The sequence below is a fragment of the Lacerta agilis genome, chromosome 14 (assembly GCF_009819535.1).
Source record: "Lacerta agilis isolate rLacAgi1 chromosome 14, rLacAgi1.pri, whole genome shotgun sequence".
Classification (NCBI taxonomy): domain Eukaryota; kingdom Metazoa; phylum Chordata; class Lepidosauria; order Squamata; family Lacertidae; genus Lacerta; species Lacerta agilis.
In genome coordinates, this window is record NC_046325.1 from 7,243,678 (window position 1) to 7,262,170 (window position 18,493).

General features: G+C 39.6%; 2 protein-coding genes across 2 annotated transcripts; both read left to right on the forward strand.

Moving 5' to 3' along the window:
* The first annotated feature begins 340 nt into the window (after positions 1-340).
* LOC117059295 (vomeronasal type-2 receptor 26-like) lies at positions 341-5,296 on the forward strand. The gene is made up of 4 exons (XM_033170923.1): positions 341-631; positions 2,267-2,494; positions 3,106-3,232; positions 4,395-5,296. Exons 1-4 carry the CDS (start codon positions 341-343, stop codon positions 5,294-5,296), a joined length of 1,548 nt encoding a protein of 515 aa, XP_033026814.1.
* A 2,713-nt stretch (positions 5,297-8,009) lies between these two features.
* LOC117058929 (vomeronasal type-2 receptor 26-like) lies at positions 8,010-16,843 on the forward strand. Its single transcript, XM_033170348.1, has 6 exons — positions 8,010-8,164; positions 9,342-9,633; positions 10,707-11,573; positions 12,220-12,447; positions 14,120-14,246; positions 15,942-16,843. The coding sequence occupies exons 1-6, from the start codon at positions 8,010-8,012 to the stop codon at positions 16,841-16,843; spliced, it is 2,571 nt and encodes an 856-aa protein (XP_033026239.1).
* The last annotated feature ends 1,650 nt before the right edge of the window (positions 16,844-18,493 follow it).

Below are 18,493 nucleotides of genomic sequence, written 5' to 3' on the forward strand. Positions count from 1 at the left end.
AGGAAATAAACATTATGAGTCAGAAAATTGTTCATGTGAAGCGTGAAAATGTGAAGTGTTCAGTAACCTAAAAAGGATAAAGTATTTCTGCATTTCAAATCAAATGAGCTGTGAAGTTAGAGGAAGGGATGAAATTTGAGTCGGTCAAAGTACCATGCAGAATAGAAGATTTTCATCTCCTCTGTGTTGTATCTTAGCTTAGAATGATAAATTGCAAGTAGCAAGTCTTCATTTCAATCAAGGTCATTTGAGACAGAAATGGTCAGAATTGTGGTATGTTGGTTGTATGCAAGGTAGAATTGTCCTCTGAAGTTGTATATTAATTCACTTAATTTGCAGTATGGTGCCAAAATTCTACCAGCACATACTTGCCTTGGCATTTGCTGTGAAAGAGATCAACGAAAACCCCAAGATCTTGCCCAATATCACTCTTGGGTTCCACATCTATGACAGCTATCACGATGCAAGGATGACCCAAAGAAGCACTATTGACTTGCTCTTCAAATCTCACAGATTTGTCCCCAACTATAAATGTGGAACGCAGAAAAACCTCATGGCCATCATTGGGGGACTTAGCTATGATGCTTCCTTCCAAATGAGAGACAGCATAGGCTTGTACAAGATTCCACAGGTAGGTTCTCTGAATAACAGGGAGGATGTAATGATTCCTAGGGAGAACAGACCTGTGATCTTCCTTGTGGACCTAAAGCATCGCACTTTCTATAGAACTAATAAAATACGTATTATTTTTATAAAATAAAATACCATTCAATATGAAACAAGAAGGATGAAGATAAAATGGGAAGAAAAGGTTAGTGCTAGAATCCTAGCAGTTTGTTCCTGCATAGGAAAACTGGGAGAGCAGAACAGTACAGAAATTGCAATTTATTTATTGTTAAATGTATTTCAAAGTATATTCCCGGAAAAAAGTCCAATAGGATTGTTAAGGGTATTTTTTGAGTCATTAAAATATCTCAATAACTTTCGAAAATAAACTGAAAATCATTGCTCATAACGATATTATTTGTGCAATATCTTTTAGCTCACTTATGGTTCATTTCCCAGTGAGGATGAGATTGGTGAAAATGAGATTCCTTCCTTCTACCGCATGGTTCCAAATGAAGCCCATCAATACATGGGAATCATCAGCTTGCTGAAGTATTTTGGATGGACATGGGTTGGAATCTTTGTCGTGAATGATGAAGGTGGACAAAATTTCTTGCAAACCATGGAGCCATTGATATCCGAAAATGGAATTTGTTCAGCCTTCGCACAAAGACTCCCGAAACTACCCCGGTACGATGATTCAGCGGAAATTTATGGTACACTATTAAGTTGTTACAAATATGTCACAGACGACAAAGCCCACACATTTCTCATCTATGGAGAATCTATGACACTCGTATGGCTGACAGCTATTTTCTTTCTTCTACGAGATCTTGAAAAGAATGAAATTGCATCAGTGACAAAAGTTTGGATCATAACAACTCAGATTGATTTCATGTTGTTAGGGCTTCAAAGAGGTTGGCATCTTGGTCTCTTCCAAGGGGCCATTTGCTTCACAATTCACTCAAAGGAGCTTCCAGGGTTCCATGAGTTTCTTCAGAGAATAAAACCTGATGGAGTAAATGAAAATGGCTTTCTGAAGGACTTCTGGGAGCAAGCATTTGACTGTGATTTTCCAGACCCCAGTGTGCGAATGAACACAAGTGAACAATGTACTGGAGAGGAAAGCCTGGAGAGTCTTCCTGATCCACTCTTTGAAATGGGCATGACTGGCCACAGCTACAGTATCTACAATGCTGTCCATGCAGTGGCTCATGCTTTACATGACATTTATTTAATGAAATCCAAGCAGAGAGCAAGGATAGGTCATAATGTATTTGAACATCAAGATCTGCAGCCGTGGCAGGTAATGTGCTGAAAAGAAGTCCACATCTATATTTGCAAAGATTAAAAAATTGAAATAAATTAAAATATTAAAATTAAAAATGCATGAACTGGTGCTATGTATTTTTTTTAAAATTTCACAAAGCTTTCTATATTTACGTTATGTTTTGCACATTCCGGCCTGGAAAGACATTATGCTCTCAATGTATAATGTAGGTTTTTAGGTTTTATGGAAAATAGTTGATTTTTCACTTTTGGTCTTGCTTAGATAATACGATCAAACACAAATAGTAAAATGTGTGTTTCTATATCATTTCATTACATTCAAAGTCTTCATTTCTCTCCCGGCCCTTTTGACTTTTGATCTTTCAATCAGGTCCACCTTTACCTTCATGGCATTTCCTTTAACAATTCAGCTGGAGAATCACTGTCCTTTACTGCGAAAAAGGAGATAGGAGGTGGATTTGACATCATGAACATGGTCATATTCCCAAACAGATCCTTCCTTCGAGTGAAAGTTGGAGAGGTGGATGATAATGCTCGTGAAGGAAAGAAATTCTTCATTCATGAAGACATGATAGTGTGGCCCCCAGGATTTAACCAGGTCAGCATTCTAACAGTGTTTTTGGGTGTGTGGGGGAAGGTCTGCTGTAACCTACAAATGTGTCCTGCCAGAAATTTTTGGTTTTTTCTGCAAACTCTTTATCTTTCTATTGAAAATTTCATAGGGATAACACTTCTGTCTAGCAGAATGAAAGCTTCGGCACAACAGTGAGTGAAAAAACAAAGTTATATTTTCTGTGATGTTATATGCACATTAGGCTACTAAAGACCCAGATAACAAGCACATTGAAAGCCTAGTTGGGACACTGAACCATCAGCAACCAATAGCATATCTGTTGCAAATTAAAGCTATGCCTCATCTGAGGGATCTCAATGAAATGTTTTAGTGAGCCAGCATTGGGTTATCTCTGTATCCATTGCAGAAATCTCAATTGAAAAATTCTCCCTTAACATGTCAACTCCCCTCTGCCAGTCCTTTGCATATCAAAATACAAATGAGAAACATTAGAAACAATTTTGATAATCTTGGAAAGAAAGCGGTCTTGAAGGTCAGACTGCAGATAAAGCTAGATCCTATGCAAAAAAATATTTTAAAGGAAATTCAGAAAGAGAACTTCTCCAACCTGAAACTCCTTTCCTATTTGTGGATAGGTGATGCCCATTTCTGTGTGCAATGAGCACTGCCCCCCTGGTCATCAGAAGAAAAGAAAGGAAAGTGAAAATTTTTGCTGTTATGACTGTGCTCCATGTCCAGAAGGCAAGATTTCAGACCAGAATGGTACATGAGAAAGAAATCATTTCATTTTCATCACAAAGTATTGATAACGAGGATAGAATTTATGGTGGTGATGACTATTTCAATCTGTTCAAAGTGAGATCTAAACTTGATTATATGCCCCAGGTTCTGGGCCTGATAGTTGTTTCAGCCCAGTTCCCACAATAAGGGGGGGGCCTTGTCCCATTCCATATCAGCACGAATTATTATTATAAGCTGATAATATGCTGAGAAGATAAAGTTAATGTACTTAACAGAACTTTTTGACATTTATGGATGAGAAGATAAATTAGGTTAAGTAATAAGAACAACAAAATCTAAATTACCGAGGGATAATTTAGAAACCCTACTGGAATAACATCTTTCTGGATCAGTAAGAGTAAGACTGGTAACCATACAATGAGCATCCCAAAGAGAAGATTAGTAAGATGGGAAAGTTATACTAAACTTCCTTTGAAAAATGCAAATGTATATTACATAATTGCTAATTCTCTTAAATCCTCAATGGTCAGAGAAAGACTATATTATTGTAACTTAAGAAACCTCCACCCATTAACAAAAACCTTCTTCATAAGACAATATTGGTATACTTTATTTTTGCATTACATCTTTTTCAGAATGGTATGTTATTGGTTTATATAAGATGGATGATTTTGAAGATACGGGAGTATCTGTAATTGTGATGAAGGAGTTGGGTCACATGGTACATTTTATTGTAGGAGTGGATTCATTGAGTAATTCAAATTTTTAAAATAATACTGTGAAGTCAGTTATATCCTGTTAATAATCTTAAATTCAGGAGAGATTGGTGTTAGTTCAAGATAGGAAATGGTTGAGTGATGATATATATCACTGAAGGACATAAAAAAGCAAAAAGTTTCCTTTATCCCAGTTTGATTAATTTTAATGTGCTCATTGGGTTATGGTAAAATAATGAATAATATAATAGGATGTGGGGGCTCGTCTATTAGCTCTTCAACCAGCCCAAATTCATGCAGCAACCAGAATATTTGGCACATATTGGTACTTATAATAATACTATTGACCCTGGTGGTCTGCCAAAATGAAATGTTACATTGTCATGTACTAAGAATCAGCATGCTTATATGGAGATAAAGAAACAAGATGAATTGTCTTTTGAATTTGACTATTTCTATTTTTTCAGACATGGATGACTGTTTCAGATGCCCAGAAGATCAATATCCAAACAAAATGAGAAGCCAATGCATCTCCAAAACCATGAGCTTTCTTTCCTTTGAAGAACCTTTTGGGATCAGCTTAGCTTCTGTAGCTCTTTCTTTTTCCCTTCTCACAACTCTGGTATTAGGCACTTTTGCGAGGCACAAAGATACCCCCATAGTCAAAGCCAACAACCGAGCCCTCACCTACACTCTCCTGGTCTCTCTTTTGCTCTGTTTCCTTTCTTCTTTGTTGTTCCTCGGCAAACCTGGGAAAGTGACCTGTCTTCTCAGACAACCTGCTTTCGGCATGATCTTCTCTATGGCTGTTTCTTGCATGTTGGCCAAAACAATCACAGTAGTTGTAGCTTTCATGGCCACCAAGCCAGGCTCTAACATGAGGAAGTGGGTAGGGAAAAGACTGGCCTACTCTGTTGTAGTTTCCTGTTCTTTTATTCAATCTATTATTTGTACTTTGTGGTTGATGACATCTCCCCCATTCCCCAATTTAGATATGCACTCTGTAACCACAGAAATCATTGTGCAATGTAATGAGGGGTCCGTGACCCTGTTTTATTGTGTCCTGGGCTACATGGGCCTCTTGGCCATTGCCAGCTTCATTGTGGCATTTCTGGCCCGCAGATTACCTGACAGTTTTAATGAAGCCAAGTTCATTACCTTCAGCATGTTGCTCTTCTGCAGTGTTTGGCTGTCCTTTGTCCCAACTTACCTGAGCACCAAAGGGAAGTACATGGTGGTGGTGGAGATCATCTCCATCTTGGCCTCCAGTGCTGGGTTATTGGGCTTCATCTTCGCTCCAAAATGCTTCATTATTGCCCTGAGGCCAGAGATGAACAACAGAGAGCAACTGATAAGGAGAAAGAATTAAAAATAACATTTGCGATTTTCCTCCATTGTCTTGTTATATATGAAGTGTCATTTTACCACAGCCTCCCCAGAGTGGATCTGCTGCTATTCCAATGCCAACCCAAGCTCATGTAACTGGTTTGAGGCCTTAGTCCTTTGTTAGTTCCTGGGCATGGAAACTAGCAAAAAGGAACAACTGCATTGTGATGCAATTTGAACAGTAAAAATGTGCCCTTCAGGGAAGAGTTGTATTCTGGTAGAATCTGAGCATTCGTGAATTAATAGGAAGGTAGAGAATAGGGTTATAGAAAGCCAAGTCTGGGTCTAGACACATCAAATAAGCATTTCAGTTAATCGAGTTGTAAACTTTGTATGAGAATCATATTGGCAAAAATGGAACTCCACAGCACCAATTTGTTTCACAGTGTAATAATATGTATATACAACACATAGGAAGGTATTTTTCTTTCCCAATGTAGCAAACTCCCAAGTGTGTTATAGGAGTTTTCAAAATATCAAGTTTAGAAATGTCATCTAAGGTTGACCTGGTATGAAGAAGACTGAGAAATTATGTTGTACAAGAAGATGCCACAAAACAGATTGAAATGTGTATCTTTCTGGCTCTGTGGAAATTTGTTTTATTTTTCTTTCATAAAAACATCCTGATTGATTGTAGCATATCTCAAAGCGGGTAGAAAAACTCAAAATGTGTGCATGCAGACAATGGTGAGTTCTATTCGACTTATATTTGCAGTTCTCATTGAGGCAGAAAGGGAAAATATATCCTCTCTGTCTTCACAGGTTTCTTTTAGAGTGCTGTTGGACTGACAGTGAAGATTTGGTCTCTAGGAAACTGGAAAGTTGATGATGTGTAGTTTGGAAAATAAAAGCAGGGATAATTAAAAAAAAATTATTAATATGCCACCAATATTATTGGGCTATGATGCTCTCATATAGAGACATAGTTGAGGAATTATTTCAAATCAGTCTGTTCTGGTTCGTATTGTGCTAAATATGTAGACAAGCATATTAGATGAGTATTACGATGGGACAGGGTGTGCCTGGAATGTTGGAAGTGATTAATGATTGGATAAGAGTTAGGGAAGTTGGAGTTGGATGTGGGAGGGAGTGTACGGTTAGTGGCAGGGTGAGATAAGCTGAGAAGATGGAGGAGGAGGAGGAGGAGGAGTTTGGATTTGATATCCCGCTTTATCACTACCCGAAGGAGTCTCAAAGCAGCTAACATTTTCCTTTCCCTTCCTCCCCCACAACAAACACTCTGTGAGCTGAGTGGGGCTGAGAGACTTCAAAGAAGTGTAACTAGCCCAAGGTCACCAAGCAGCTGCATGTGGAGGAGCGGTTCCCCAGATTACAAGTCTACCGCTCTTAACCACTACACCACACTGGCTAGTAGGGTCAGCACTGTTCTCGAACATGGTTTTGGGATAAAGAGTGAGGGACAGGGGTGTTATCTGTAGACGATGGAAGGTGCTTCACCCCTCTCAGTATTTCTGGAAGGGGGCTAAGCCCTGCCCCCAATATTGAGCGCCTCCATCCCCCTCCACCCCGGGTGAGCGCTGATGCCCCCACAATGTGTGTGTGGGGAAATGACGCCCCTGGTGAGGGAGGATTTAGCTTTGTATTTAAAGTGCTTAAGCTAACCAAAGTTAGCTGAAACCATATGCTTCTGTGCAGTGAATTATTGTGAATGCTTTTGTAACATCTGTCCTCAATAAAGGTGTTGTATCACACACAAATGTTTCTTGACTGGCGACACTAGAGGTGGGCTTATTTTCCTTCTGTTGGGTTTGGGCAGCTCAGCCAACGGTAGTCCAGTTCTGGATCTTGGTTTGTATCTAGTGTACTTTATTCCAGTGTAATTTAATTCTACACCAGTTTATTGTGTGTATGATTGCCCTGTAAGTCCCATCACCTTGATGGCACAACTGTATCATACTCCATTTCTATTCTCCTGAGAAATGTGAGTTGTCCAGTGTTTGGTAAACCTGGAGTTGGGCAGTGATCTTTATTTTGGGATTTGCTGCTTTGTAATGCATAGAATCATAGAATTGGAAGAGACCACAAGGGCCATCCAGTCCAACTTCATTTCACTTTGATTTCAATCTGACTTTCCCTGTGGTTTTTGCTCACCATGGAAACTGTAGGCAAATTGTCACCTTTTGTGCCACTAAGGAACAGAGGTAACATGTGCACAGACTTGGGAAAAACACACAACCCAACATGTTTGTTACACATTTAAATGCCCCTTTGAGCTAAAGCTTTGAAGAAGTTCTCTTTCTTTGCACTTATCCAAATCACTATAATTTGTCCACAAGAGAAGGAGCAATTAGAAAACAGAGAATGAACAAGCCTGAAGTGATTACAATAAATACGTCTCTGTACCATGAAGGGTAGGGGCAAGAGAAAGGAAGGGCTCTATCAATTTTATATGCCCCCCCCCATTATTTACTGGCCAGAATTAAAACCAGAGGGTTAGCAATCTTAATGACATTCAAGGCATGTGTCTATAATCCTTTGATTCTAAAATAAGACTTTTAGGTTTTCCTTACGCTGCTGTATTGGCAGAGTCAGACATCATCCACTTCAATCTGTTTAAGTCAGTCAGCTGTTACTGATAGACAAAGGGGAATATGGATAGAAGATAGGCTGCAAGAATGTGGTGGCTATTGGTCTTTCTGTTTCTGTTATTTCCTTTTATGGGCAAAGCAGATACTATGAAGTGCCCCATTCACAATCCATTTCCAATTCCACATGAGTGGTATCAGCCAGGTGACATCATTATTGGTGGGATTGCTTCTCAGATCTGTTATGTTTTCTATGAAGATTTCTTCAAGGTTCACCCTTCACAGAATATGTTTGAACTTCCACAGTAAGGGTTTTCCCTCGCCCTCTGCATCCTTCCAAATCCCCTTAACTTTTCTGTCAGGTCTTCTAGACTGTAAAGCTAACAATAGGGAATTTTTTTTTTATCATTGACACCTAAGAGCTTATGTAGGAAACTTTGTTTTTCTCTAAAGAGTTTAATAATAATAATATCTTCCATTAGAAGAATGAATCTCAATTTCACAATTGGTTGTAGACTTCATGACAGTGAACCAAAATTTCCTCACAGTAGTTCTAGCTGCCTTTTTGATTACCTAAGATAAAAAATAATAATAATCTGCCTGTATCTTTAAAAGGATTCAGTTGGATTAAAACAAATTAATTGTTGGAGACAGAAATGTAAGATTTCAATTCTACACCAATTTATCTGACAGTAAACATCATTGAACTCAATGGGATGTATTTCTGAGCAAAAAACATACAAGTTTGAAAATTCCTTCTTTTTCAAATCATTCTGAACTTTAAAGGCCTACCTACCTTCTCTCAATGATTTCAATTGAACTTATAACAATGAATGTATAATGTGGTGGTACAAATGAAGTCATATCTCAGGTCATTTCATTGGCCCTTCTAGACCAGTATTGTCATCACTGACTGCCAGCAGCTCCCCAGGTTTCCAAGCAGGAAATTTCCTGCACAACCTGGAGGTTCTGGGGATTGAACCTGGGACCACCTGCAAAAAGCCTGATTCACCACAGAGCTGTGACCTTTCTGCTACATTTTACTAAGTGACAAGTCCCTCTGAATTCTTTGAGACTTACATCCAGGTTAAGCATATATAGAACTGCAGCTTTTATGGGCCAGGACACACTTTATCGGATTTGTGATCACCTACTAAAAGAGAAAGTATTATTATTATTATTATTATTATTATTATTATTATTATTATTAATCAAATGAGTTGTAAAGGTCAATCAAGATATTAACAGCAGGTGTGTCAGAATACTGTACAGTATACTACTGTCCTGATGAAACATACATTTTCTATTGACAGTTTGTTGTTCCATAGTTTAGTATGTATGTATATATATATATACACACACACACAATAATATTATTTCAATCTGAATTAGTTTGAGATATAAATGACTCCTATTATTGTAGGTTGAAATGTACGGTACACTTCCCCTCTGAAAATTTCAATTAATTCGCTTTATGTGCAGTATGATGACAAAATTCTACCAGCATGTCCTTGCCTTAGCATTTGCTGTAGAAGAGGTAAACAAGAACCCCAAGATATTATCCAATGTCACACTTGGGTTCCATATCTATGACAGCTATTTTGATGCAAGGATGACCTATCGTACCACACTCGACTTGCTCTTCAAATCACATCATTTCATCCTGAACTACAAATGTGACCCTCAGAAAAACCTCATAGCCATCATCGGGGGACTTAGCTATGACACTTCTTTCCATATGGCTGACACCATATCCCTCTACAAGATTCCACAGGTGGGGTTTGTAAATGTGGTGAAATGATGATTTCCACAATTCTATACTTCTCCTGTTCCTTTATGAGTCCAATTCAAGAGGCTCAGGCCTGTTCAGTTTTTAGCCCTAAACAACACAAAATGTCTAAAAGACTAAACCATTCTCCACAGATCACCTCAAATGTTAAGATAAGCACAGGGGACCCTTTTGGTAGTTCCCATTTTATTAGAAAACTAGCTGGCCCGGCCGCATGTTGCAGTAGCTTTTTTTGTGAAATGGAAAAGGAAGATCTATACATATATATATAAATGTAAACTGTCCATGCCCACAACTTCTCCCATTGAATTTCCACCTGCCTCCTCTCTGCTTTCCCCCGTTTCTTCCTTCCTCCACACAGCTTCTCCCGTTGAATTTCCGCCAGCCTCCTCTCTGTCTTCCCCCCGTTTCTGACTGCCTCCACACATCTTCTCCTGTTGAATTTCTTCCTGTCTCCTCTCAGTCTTTCCCCCATTTCTGCCTGCTTCCTCCCCCTCCCCCGCACTTTCCCTGGTCACCCCAAAACTCTGTTGCTTACTGCTGTATAATTGCAAATGGAGTTCACATTCTGGAAAGCGGCTGTCGATTGCTGTGGCCCTGGAAGGTGCGCACGCACACACAGACATCTTCTTCGGGGGTTGGTGGCCTCCATTTTTGCCCTGCGTTACCATAGCAACCTGGCCTCGCAAAGCCTGGCTGTAAGTTGTTGCCTTGGGAGTTGGGTGGTGCCTTTCTATTGGTTGCTGGTTGTGATATCAGTGCTGTTGCTGGTGACATCTAATAGGCGCACCAATTTTTTGCGTTTATTATTTATTTTAGGTATGTCAGGTGTGGGTTTTTTTTGAAATTTAATTATCCCATGTTATTCCCTGATGGTCATGGAATACTATGTCCTAATTTGATGCTGTTTGGTCCAGCGGTTACGGAGCAAGTTGGTAACACCCTCACACACAGAAACTACCAATTGCTTCAACTATTTGTTGAATAAACAATACTCGCATATACTCGCAAAGAATTCTCCTGGTTTCCTTCTGTAATATCAGTACAATGTCTTTTAGCTCACTTATGGTTCCTTTCCCACTGAAGAGGAGAGTGAAACAAGTGACATCGCGTCCTTCTACCGCACAGTGCCTAATGAAGCCCACCAATACATGGGGATTATCAACCTGCTTAAGTATTTTGGATGGACATGGGTTGGACTCTTTGTTGTTGATGATGAGAGTGGACAAAATTTCCTGCAGACCATGGAACCTTTGCTTTCCCAAAATGGAATGTGTTCAGCCTTTACACAAAAGCTCCCCAAACTCCCCCGTTTTGATATGTGGAATGAATTGTGTGATGCATTGTCGAGTCATTATACAGATCTTACAGATTCCAAAGCCAATGCAATTATTGTCTATGGAGAATCTATGGCAACTATATGGGTGACCGCTAATGTCATTCTGCGAGATCCTGAAAATGTGAACAGATCATCATTTAGAAAGGTTTGGATCATAACAACTCAGGTAGATTTCATATTGTTGGGGGTTCAAAGGACTTGGGATCTTGATCTCTTCCAAGGTGCCATTTGCTTCACAATTCATTCAAAAACAATTATAGGGTTCAAGGAATTTCTTCAGAGCATAAAAATGGGTGGCAGAGACGGAGATGGTTTTCTGAGGGACTTCTGGGAGCAAGCATTTGACTGTACTTTTCCAAACCCCAGTGTCCTCATGGACATCAGTGAACAATGTACTGGTGAGGAGCGACTGGAGAACCTTCCAGATCCTCTTTTTGAAAAGCGCATGACTGGACACAGCTACAGTATCTACAATGCTGTGCATGTGGTAGCTCATGCTTTACATGACATTTATTTAACTAGGTCCTGGCACAGAAAAAGGAGGGGTCATAAAATATTCAAACTTCAAGAACTGCAGGCTTGGCAGGTAATGGCTTTTTTGTTTTTTTGTTTTGTTTTAAATAGAACATTGAGTCCATCAGTATGATATAAGACAATTTCCAGATTCTCATCTGGAATGGTATATTTTATTCACTGAAAACACCTTGCATATTATGGAGTTAATATTGTTACAGAACTGGTGTGGGGGTCCCCCTAAACACTAACATTAATAAATGCTAGGATTTGAGGTTATTTGTGATATGAAAGAGAGACTGAGGGTGTAAATAGGAGAATAAACCTTATTTCATGAAGCACGACAGCCTCCTCTGTGTCTTCTGTTCTCAAAAGGGACACAGACCCTGTTTGGCTGCCTGGGATCCCATGCACTCTTGGCACAGCTTGGCAGAGAGAGGGACAGATCCTGGGCTTCTGTAACAATATCAGCTATAGCAGAATTGCTGATTTTTCACTCTTGGTTATTGAGAAACAATACTAGTAAAGAACTGTGTTTCTAAATAGTAGTAGTAGTAGTAGTAGTAGTAATAATAATAATAATAATAATAATAATAATAATAATAATAATAATAATAATAATTTATTTATACCCCGCCCATCTGGCTGGGTCTCCCCATGGCATTACGTGCAAAATCTGCATTACTTCCTCTCATTTCATATTTTTATCCTTCAATTAGCTCCACCCTTTTCTTGGTGATATTTCCTTTAACAACTCAGCTGGAGAATCCATGGCCTTCACTGCTAAAAGGGAAATGGAAGGTGGATTTGACATCATGAACATGGTCACATTCCCAAACAGGTCCTTCCTCCGAATTAAAGTTGGGCAGGTGGATGACCATTCTCATGAAGGAAAGAAATTCATCATTCATGAGGACATGATCATGTGGCACAAAGGTTTTAACCAGGTCCAGATCCTTGGTTATTATTGTTACCCCCTGCATTTGCTACATAGATGTGGCCTGGCAGAAGAATCACTTCTTTTCTACATACCATCTGTCTTTTATATTATAGGGTCATGGGAATAGTGTGGCTGTCTACCACACTGAAGGGATAGGTGCAGCAATGAAGTATAAAAAGAAAAGAAAAGAAAAGAACTCAATGCTATATTTTATATAGATGTTATCTGTACCACATTTATATATGGCATTTTAAAATGTATTAGTGAGCCAGTAGTGGGTAGTCTCTATTTGCATTGCGTAAGTGGCAAATCACCCCACCCCCACAAATTTAAATGCCATGTAGAAAAAATGTTTTTAAAAAAATGAAGAAAGAAAGAAAAGAAAATGGGAAAGAGGAAGGGGGGGTATAGTAAATCAATATAACAATTGTTTACAGTTTACACTTACATTTTTTTAACCAACTCTATTTTGTATAAATGAGTTCCAAGTTTAATTATAGATGTCTATTCAAAGCCCACATCTAGAAACAATCCACTCCTGTATGGTAAGTGTAGTTAGGTCTTCAGTCCATTTAACAGATGGAGTCATGCATTAATCTTTCCAATGCAGCAATATCAGTCTTTTGGCCATAGTAAAGGTAAGGAGAATCCATTCATGTTGTCTAGTTGTCAAATTCTATACACTACGTATGTCGTTAGTTCAAAATAACAGTATTCTCTGGTTTTGGTTTTGATATTTATATAATCCAGTACTTTCTCCCAAAACCTATTAATTACAGGACATTGTAAAACCATGTGTTTTATAGAAGCGTTATCATTATTACACAAAATTACACAATATTTTTGTGTGGACAGGCAGAGTCCCCCCTACCCCAGGCGACCCCCGAATGGAATAATGACTCAAGACAATGTGCTGTGGGATTAAAATTGGCCACAACTTTATTAAGTTTCAGGTGTAGGGAGACCTTGGCTCAGGCATTGGACGCTTATCCTTCCCAGTCCCCAGCTGGGGATCTGGGAGACTTCAGCGTTATTCAGAATGTGTGGGGATTGGGATAGCTCTGGAGAACATATGTTCAAGCAGAGAGACCGCCCCCCATTTTGCCGCCGTTGGAGGGGAGAGCAATCACAACCTATCGGCGTATGGCCAATGCCTCCCCTCAAGACCCCTTTAACAGGGAACCCTGGTATCACCGCTGCATGGGGGGGCGTGGGTCACTGCCTCAAGCCCCAGCTGACTGCAGCTTCGCAGGTAAGATTCACCTTCTGTTGTGTGGGCATGACAGTCCCTCCCCTTGCCTGGCCAATCCCCTGGCAACACCTCCCCAGGCGGGATTGGGCAGTTGGCTGAGGTAGGCAGAGACCTCCAGGTATCCAGCCTGGGGAGGATGAAGCCAGCCCGGACTACCAGGTGTTGCATTGGGATCCGGGGGGCTGCGCACGACCACTCAAAAGGCGCCCCCCATTTGATGCGGGGAGTGGTCATTCTACACAAACATAAAGACAAATCAGTGTGGGAAAAGGGGTCAAATATTTTTTCTAGTTAGACGTTGCATTACATAACTTTCTAACTGACATAATTGTTTCCAGAGATATCAGTGTTCTGATGTATTTTGATCCTGATACTGTCCATCAAACAGAAAAACCTCACCTCAGACTCCTTTCTTGTATATGGATAGGTCACTCCAATTTCTCTTTGTAATGAGCACTGCCGCCCTGGTTATCAGAAGAAAAGGAAAGAAGGAAAACATTTTTGCTGTTATGATTGTGCTGCATGTCCAGAAGGCAAGATTTCAAACCAAAATGGTATATGACAATGAAATAATATTTTCTCTTTTTTAAAGAAAGGATTAATATGGATTGTTTTCTAATACTGTATCTACTTACAAATGTTAAATTATCATTCTGTATATATAAGTAAAGTACAGTGGTACCTTGGTTCTCAAACTTAATCCATTCCGGAAGTCCATTCCAAAACCAAAACATTCTGAAACCAAGGTGCACTTTCCCATAGAAAGTAATGCAAAATGGATTAATCCATTCCAGACTTTTAAAAACAACTCCTAAAACAGGAATTTAACATGAATTTTACTACCTCTATTGTTGTTCTGTTAATGGTTCTCTTGACTTTGCAGATTTATCCATTTCCACAGACACACGTTCCATAAATCCATCAGTAGCTGTACTGGGTTCTACACATTCACAAAAACAAATTAACCAGGAAAACCACACAAACAAAAATGCAAAAAAAGAAAAGCAAAGCAAAGCAAAAACAGCACCACCAAATATAAGCTCCAAATATCTAATCGGAAGTGGGGGACTCAAATCAGAAACGCAACACTCAATCTGGAAGAGTAACACTCTAATTGGAAGCAGAGGACTAAAAACGGAGCATGTTTGGCTTTCAAAAAAAGTTCACAAAGTTCAGGTTTGCTGCATTCGGGTTCCAAGTTGTTTGAGAACTAAGCTGTTCGAAAACCAAGGTACCACTGTACTTTGCTTAGAATGATTTGCAAATGTTTCTCTGCTGATGCCATTATCCTCTCAATAATAATTACGGTAGTAAAACAAATACTCCTGGTCCAATATTTTCTACATAGATTTGAGAGTAAGCCCCAATGAAGATTGGGGCTACCTTTAGTTTCACATTAAAGGTAAAGGTAAAGGTACCCCTGACTGTAGGTCCAGTCGCAGACGACTCTGGGGGTGTGAGCTCATCTCGCTCTATTGGGAACCGGCGTTTGTCCGCAGACAGCTTCTGGGTCATGTGGCCAGCATGACTAAGCTGCTTCTGGCAAACCAGAGCAGTGCACGGAAACGCCGTTTACCTTCCTGCTGGAGCAGTACGTATTTATCTACTTGCACTTTCTACGTGCTTTTGAACTGCTAGGTTGGCAGGAGCTGGGACCGAGCAACGGGAGCTCACCCCGTCGCGGGGATTCGAACCACCAACCTTCTGATTGGCAAGCCCTAGGCTCTGTGGTTTAGACCACAGCTCCACCCACGTCCCAGTTTCACATTAAGATAACCTAAAAAGGAGAAATATTAAAGTGATTTAAAGTGTTATACAGGTGAAACTCGAAAAATTAGAATATCCTGGAAAGGTTCATTTCTTTCAGTAATTCAACTTAAAAGATGAAACTAATAAATGAGATAGACTCATGACATGCAAAGCGAGATATGTCAAGCCTTTATTGGTTATAATTGTGATGATTATGACATACAGCTGATGAGAACCCCAAATTAACAATTTCAACTTTGGGGTTTTCATCAGCTGTACGCCATAATCATCAAAATTATAACAAATAAAGGCTTGACATATCTCGCTTTACATGTCATGAGTCTATCGCATATATTAAACTCCAGTAGCTAATGCAAACAATTGCTTACATAAATGGACTTTTCCATGATATTCTAATTTTTCGAGTTTCACCTGTATACTCAGCATACTCAGCATAATATAATATTGTCATTGGAATCTGACCTACTTCTGTTTTTCAGATATGGATGACTGTTTCAGATGCCCAGAAGATCAATATCCCAACAAGAACAAAAATGGATGCCTCTCCAAAACTCTAAACTTCATATCAAATGAAGAACCATCAGGGATCAGTTTAGTCTCAATTGTTTTGTTTTTTTCCATTGTTACAACTTTAGTGTTTAGTACTTTTGTGAAGCACAAAGATACTCCCATTGTGAAAGCCAACAACCGGGCCCTCACCTACACTCTCCTCATCTCCCTTCTGTTCTGCTTCCTCTCTACTTTTCTATTCCTTGGGAAACCTGGGATAGCGACTTGTCTTCTGAGACAAACTACCTTTGGCATGATCTTCTCTGTGGCAGTTTCTTGCATCTTGGCCAAAACTGTCACTGTTGTTGTAGCTTTCATGGCCACTAAGCCAGGGTCAAACATAAAGAAATGGGTGGGGAAAAGATTGGCCTTCTCCATTGTCCTTTCCTCTTGTCTTATTCAAGCAAATATTTGTACTTTGTGGTTGGCAACTACTCCCCCATATCCTGATTTAGATATGCACTCTGTGACCACAGAAATCATTCTGCAATGTAATGAAGGGTCTGTTGCCATGTTTTATTGTGTCTTGGGCTACATGGGCCTCTTGGCCATTGCCAGCTTCATTGTGGCATTTCTGGCCCGCAGATTACCTGACAGTTTTAATGAAGCAAAATTCATTACCTTCAGCATGTTGCTCTTCTGCAGTGTTTGGCTGTCCTTTGTCCCAACTTACCTGAGCACCAAAGGGAAATACATGGTAGCTGTGGAGATCTTCTCCATTTTGGCCTCCAGTGCTGGGTTATTGGGCTGTATCTTTGCTCCTAAATGCTACATCATTTTGCTGAGGCCTCAGCTAAACAGTAGAGAACAATTAATAAGGAAAAGGATATAAAAAACCCATTTTATTTTCCCCTATTTTAAATGAATTTTTATTACTGCATGAATCAAGGCTGTGGTTATGGGAGAAGCAACACTGGAGTCAGTGGTGGGGTTTGTTTGTTTTTTTTAACTGGAGGAGGACCTGTGAGCAAGGTGTACCTAATCAAAGCCAGAGTCGTTTTTTCAAAGGCACTAGTAAAAAAAAAAAAAAAACAAATCTGAAAACCATCAAAAACAATCTCATATGCCATAGATAGCTGGAAATAGGAGCAAGAGACAGAAAATTATACTTCATGAGTTTCATTTCTGACCCCCCCCGCCGCCGCCGCCCCGCTCCACCAGAATTTAAATCAGAGTTTCAGCACTCTCATATACTATTAATAACATGTTTTTTTTATATATATAATCTTTCGATTCTCAAAAACAGTTCACAGGGGGCTCTTGTAGAACTGTATTGGCATCACCCATAATAGTCAGCTCTAGCTAAGGATGAGCACATGAAGTCCTGCATTTTTAGAAAAGCTGGATGGCTATGTTGTTGTGGCTATTGATATTTCTGAAATCCCCTGTTGAGTGCACAGAAGATACTTTGCGGTGCCCAGTGAAGAATCCATTTCTTGTTCCACATGAGTAGTACCAGCCAGGTGGCCTCATAATTGGTGGGATAGGTTCCCAGCTCTTTTATGTGTTTTATGAATTTTCTTCAAAGAGCACACATCACAGAATATTTGAGGTTCCACAGTAAGAGTATTTTCCTGTCTACATTCCTCCAAATCCCCTTTCCTTTTTTGTTATACCTTTTAGATTGCAAACCTCAGAGAAGGGAGTGTCACATTTTTAATATTTATCTGCTGGTGTGTTGGAGGTCTGTTTAGGTGGAGAGAGAGAGAGAGAGAGAGAAAGTAATACTTGAATCTATAAATCTATGAGTTGTTAAAAAAAAAAAAAATACCATCCTGGTCCACTCTGGGCACTCCTCTTTCTCAATCACATTCTTAGTCTTGCACATTATTAGAAGCATTAGATATGCCTGTTTATCATCACCATCACAATCCTTTCACTGTATTCCCTGGCATCCACATTCCTCCAAATCTCCTTTCTCATTTTGAAAGGTATTTTAGATTGTGAACCCTAGGCTTGACCCTAGATTATCACTGACATAAACTGCTGTGTAAGATTTCTTTTGGCTGAAGAGTCAGATCAAAACAGTGCTTCAAGAAAATAAATTTGTTGATTCACACAGAATCATTTAAATAATAGATTAAAAAAAAATGGGTTCTATTTAATCACTTCTGGACTATGTGGTCAGAGAGAGAAATGGCTGACCAGTCCTGCTCTTTTGTTATCTGGGCAGGTGAGGTCACACCCACCTCTAGTCACATGCAGAGGAAGTCTATCCCAGCCTAGGAGAAACAGGAAGTTCCGACTGACTGGTCCAGACATCCCCTTTTATGTCCACTATAGGGATGTTGTACTTGATTGCTTTTGTGTTTCACATCCCACAAGTTATTCTCATTCAATCAATAGAAGATTATTGTTCTAACCAAAGCCCATGACAAATGCACAGCAACAGTACCAATAAAATAGCACAGATAATTATTCAGCTCTTGAAGGGTGGGAGGGACATCCAGCTCTTCCAAGATAGAGCCTGGATGGTTTCAAT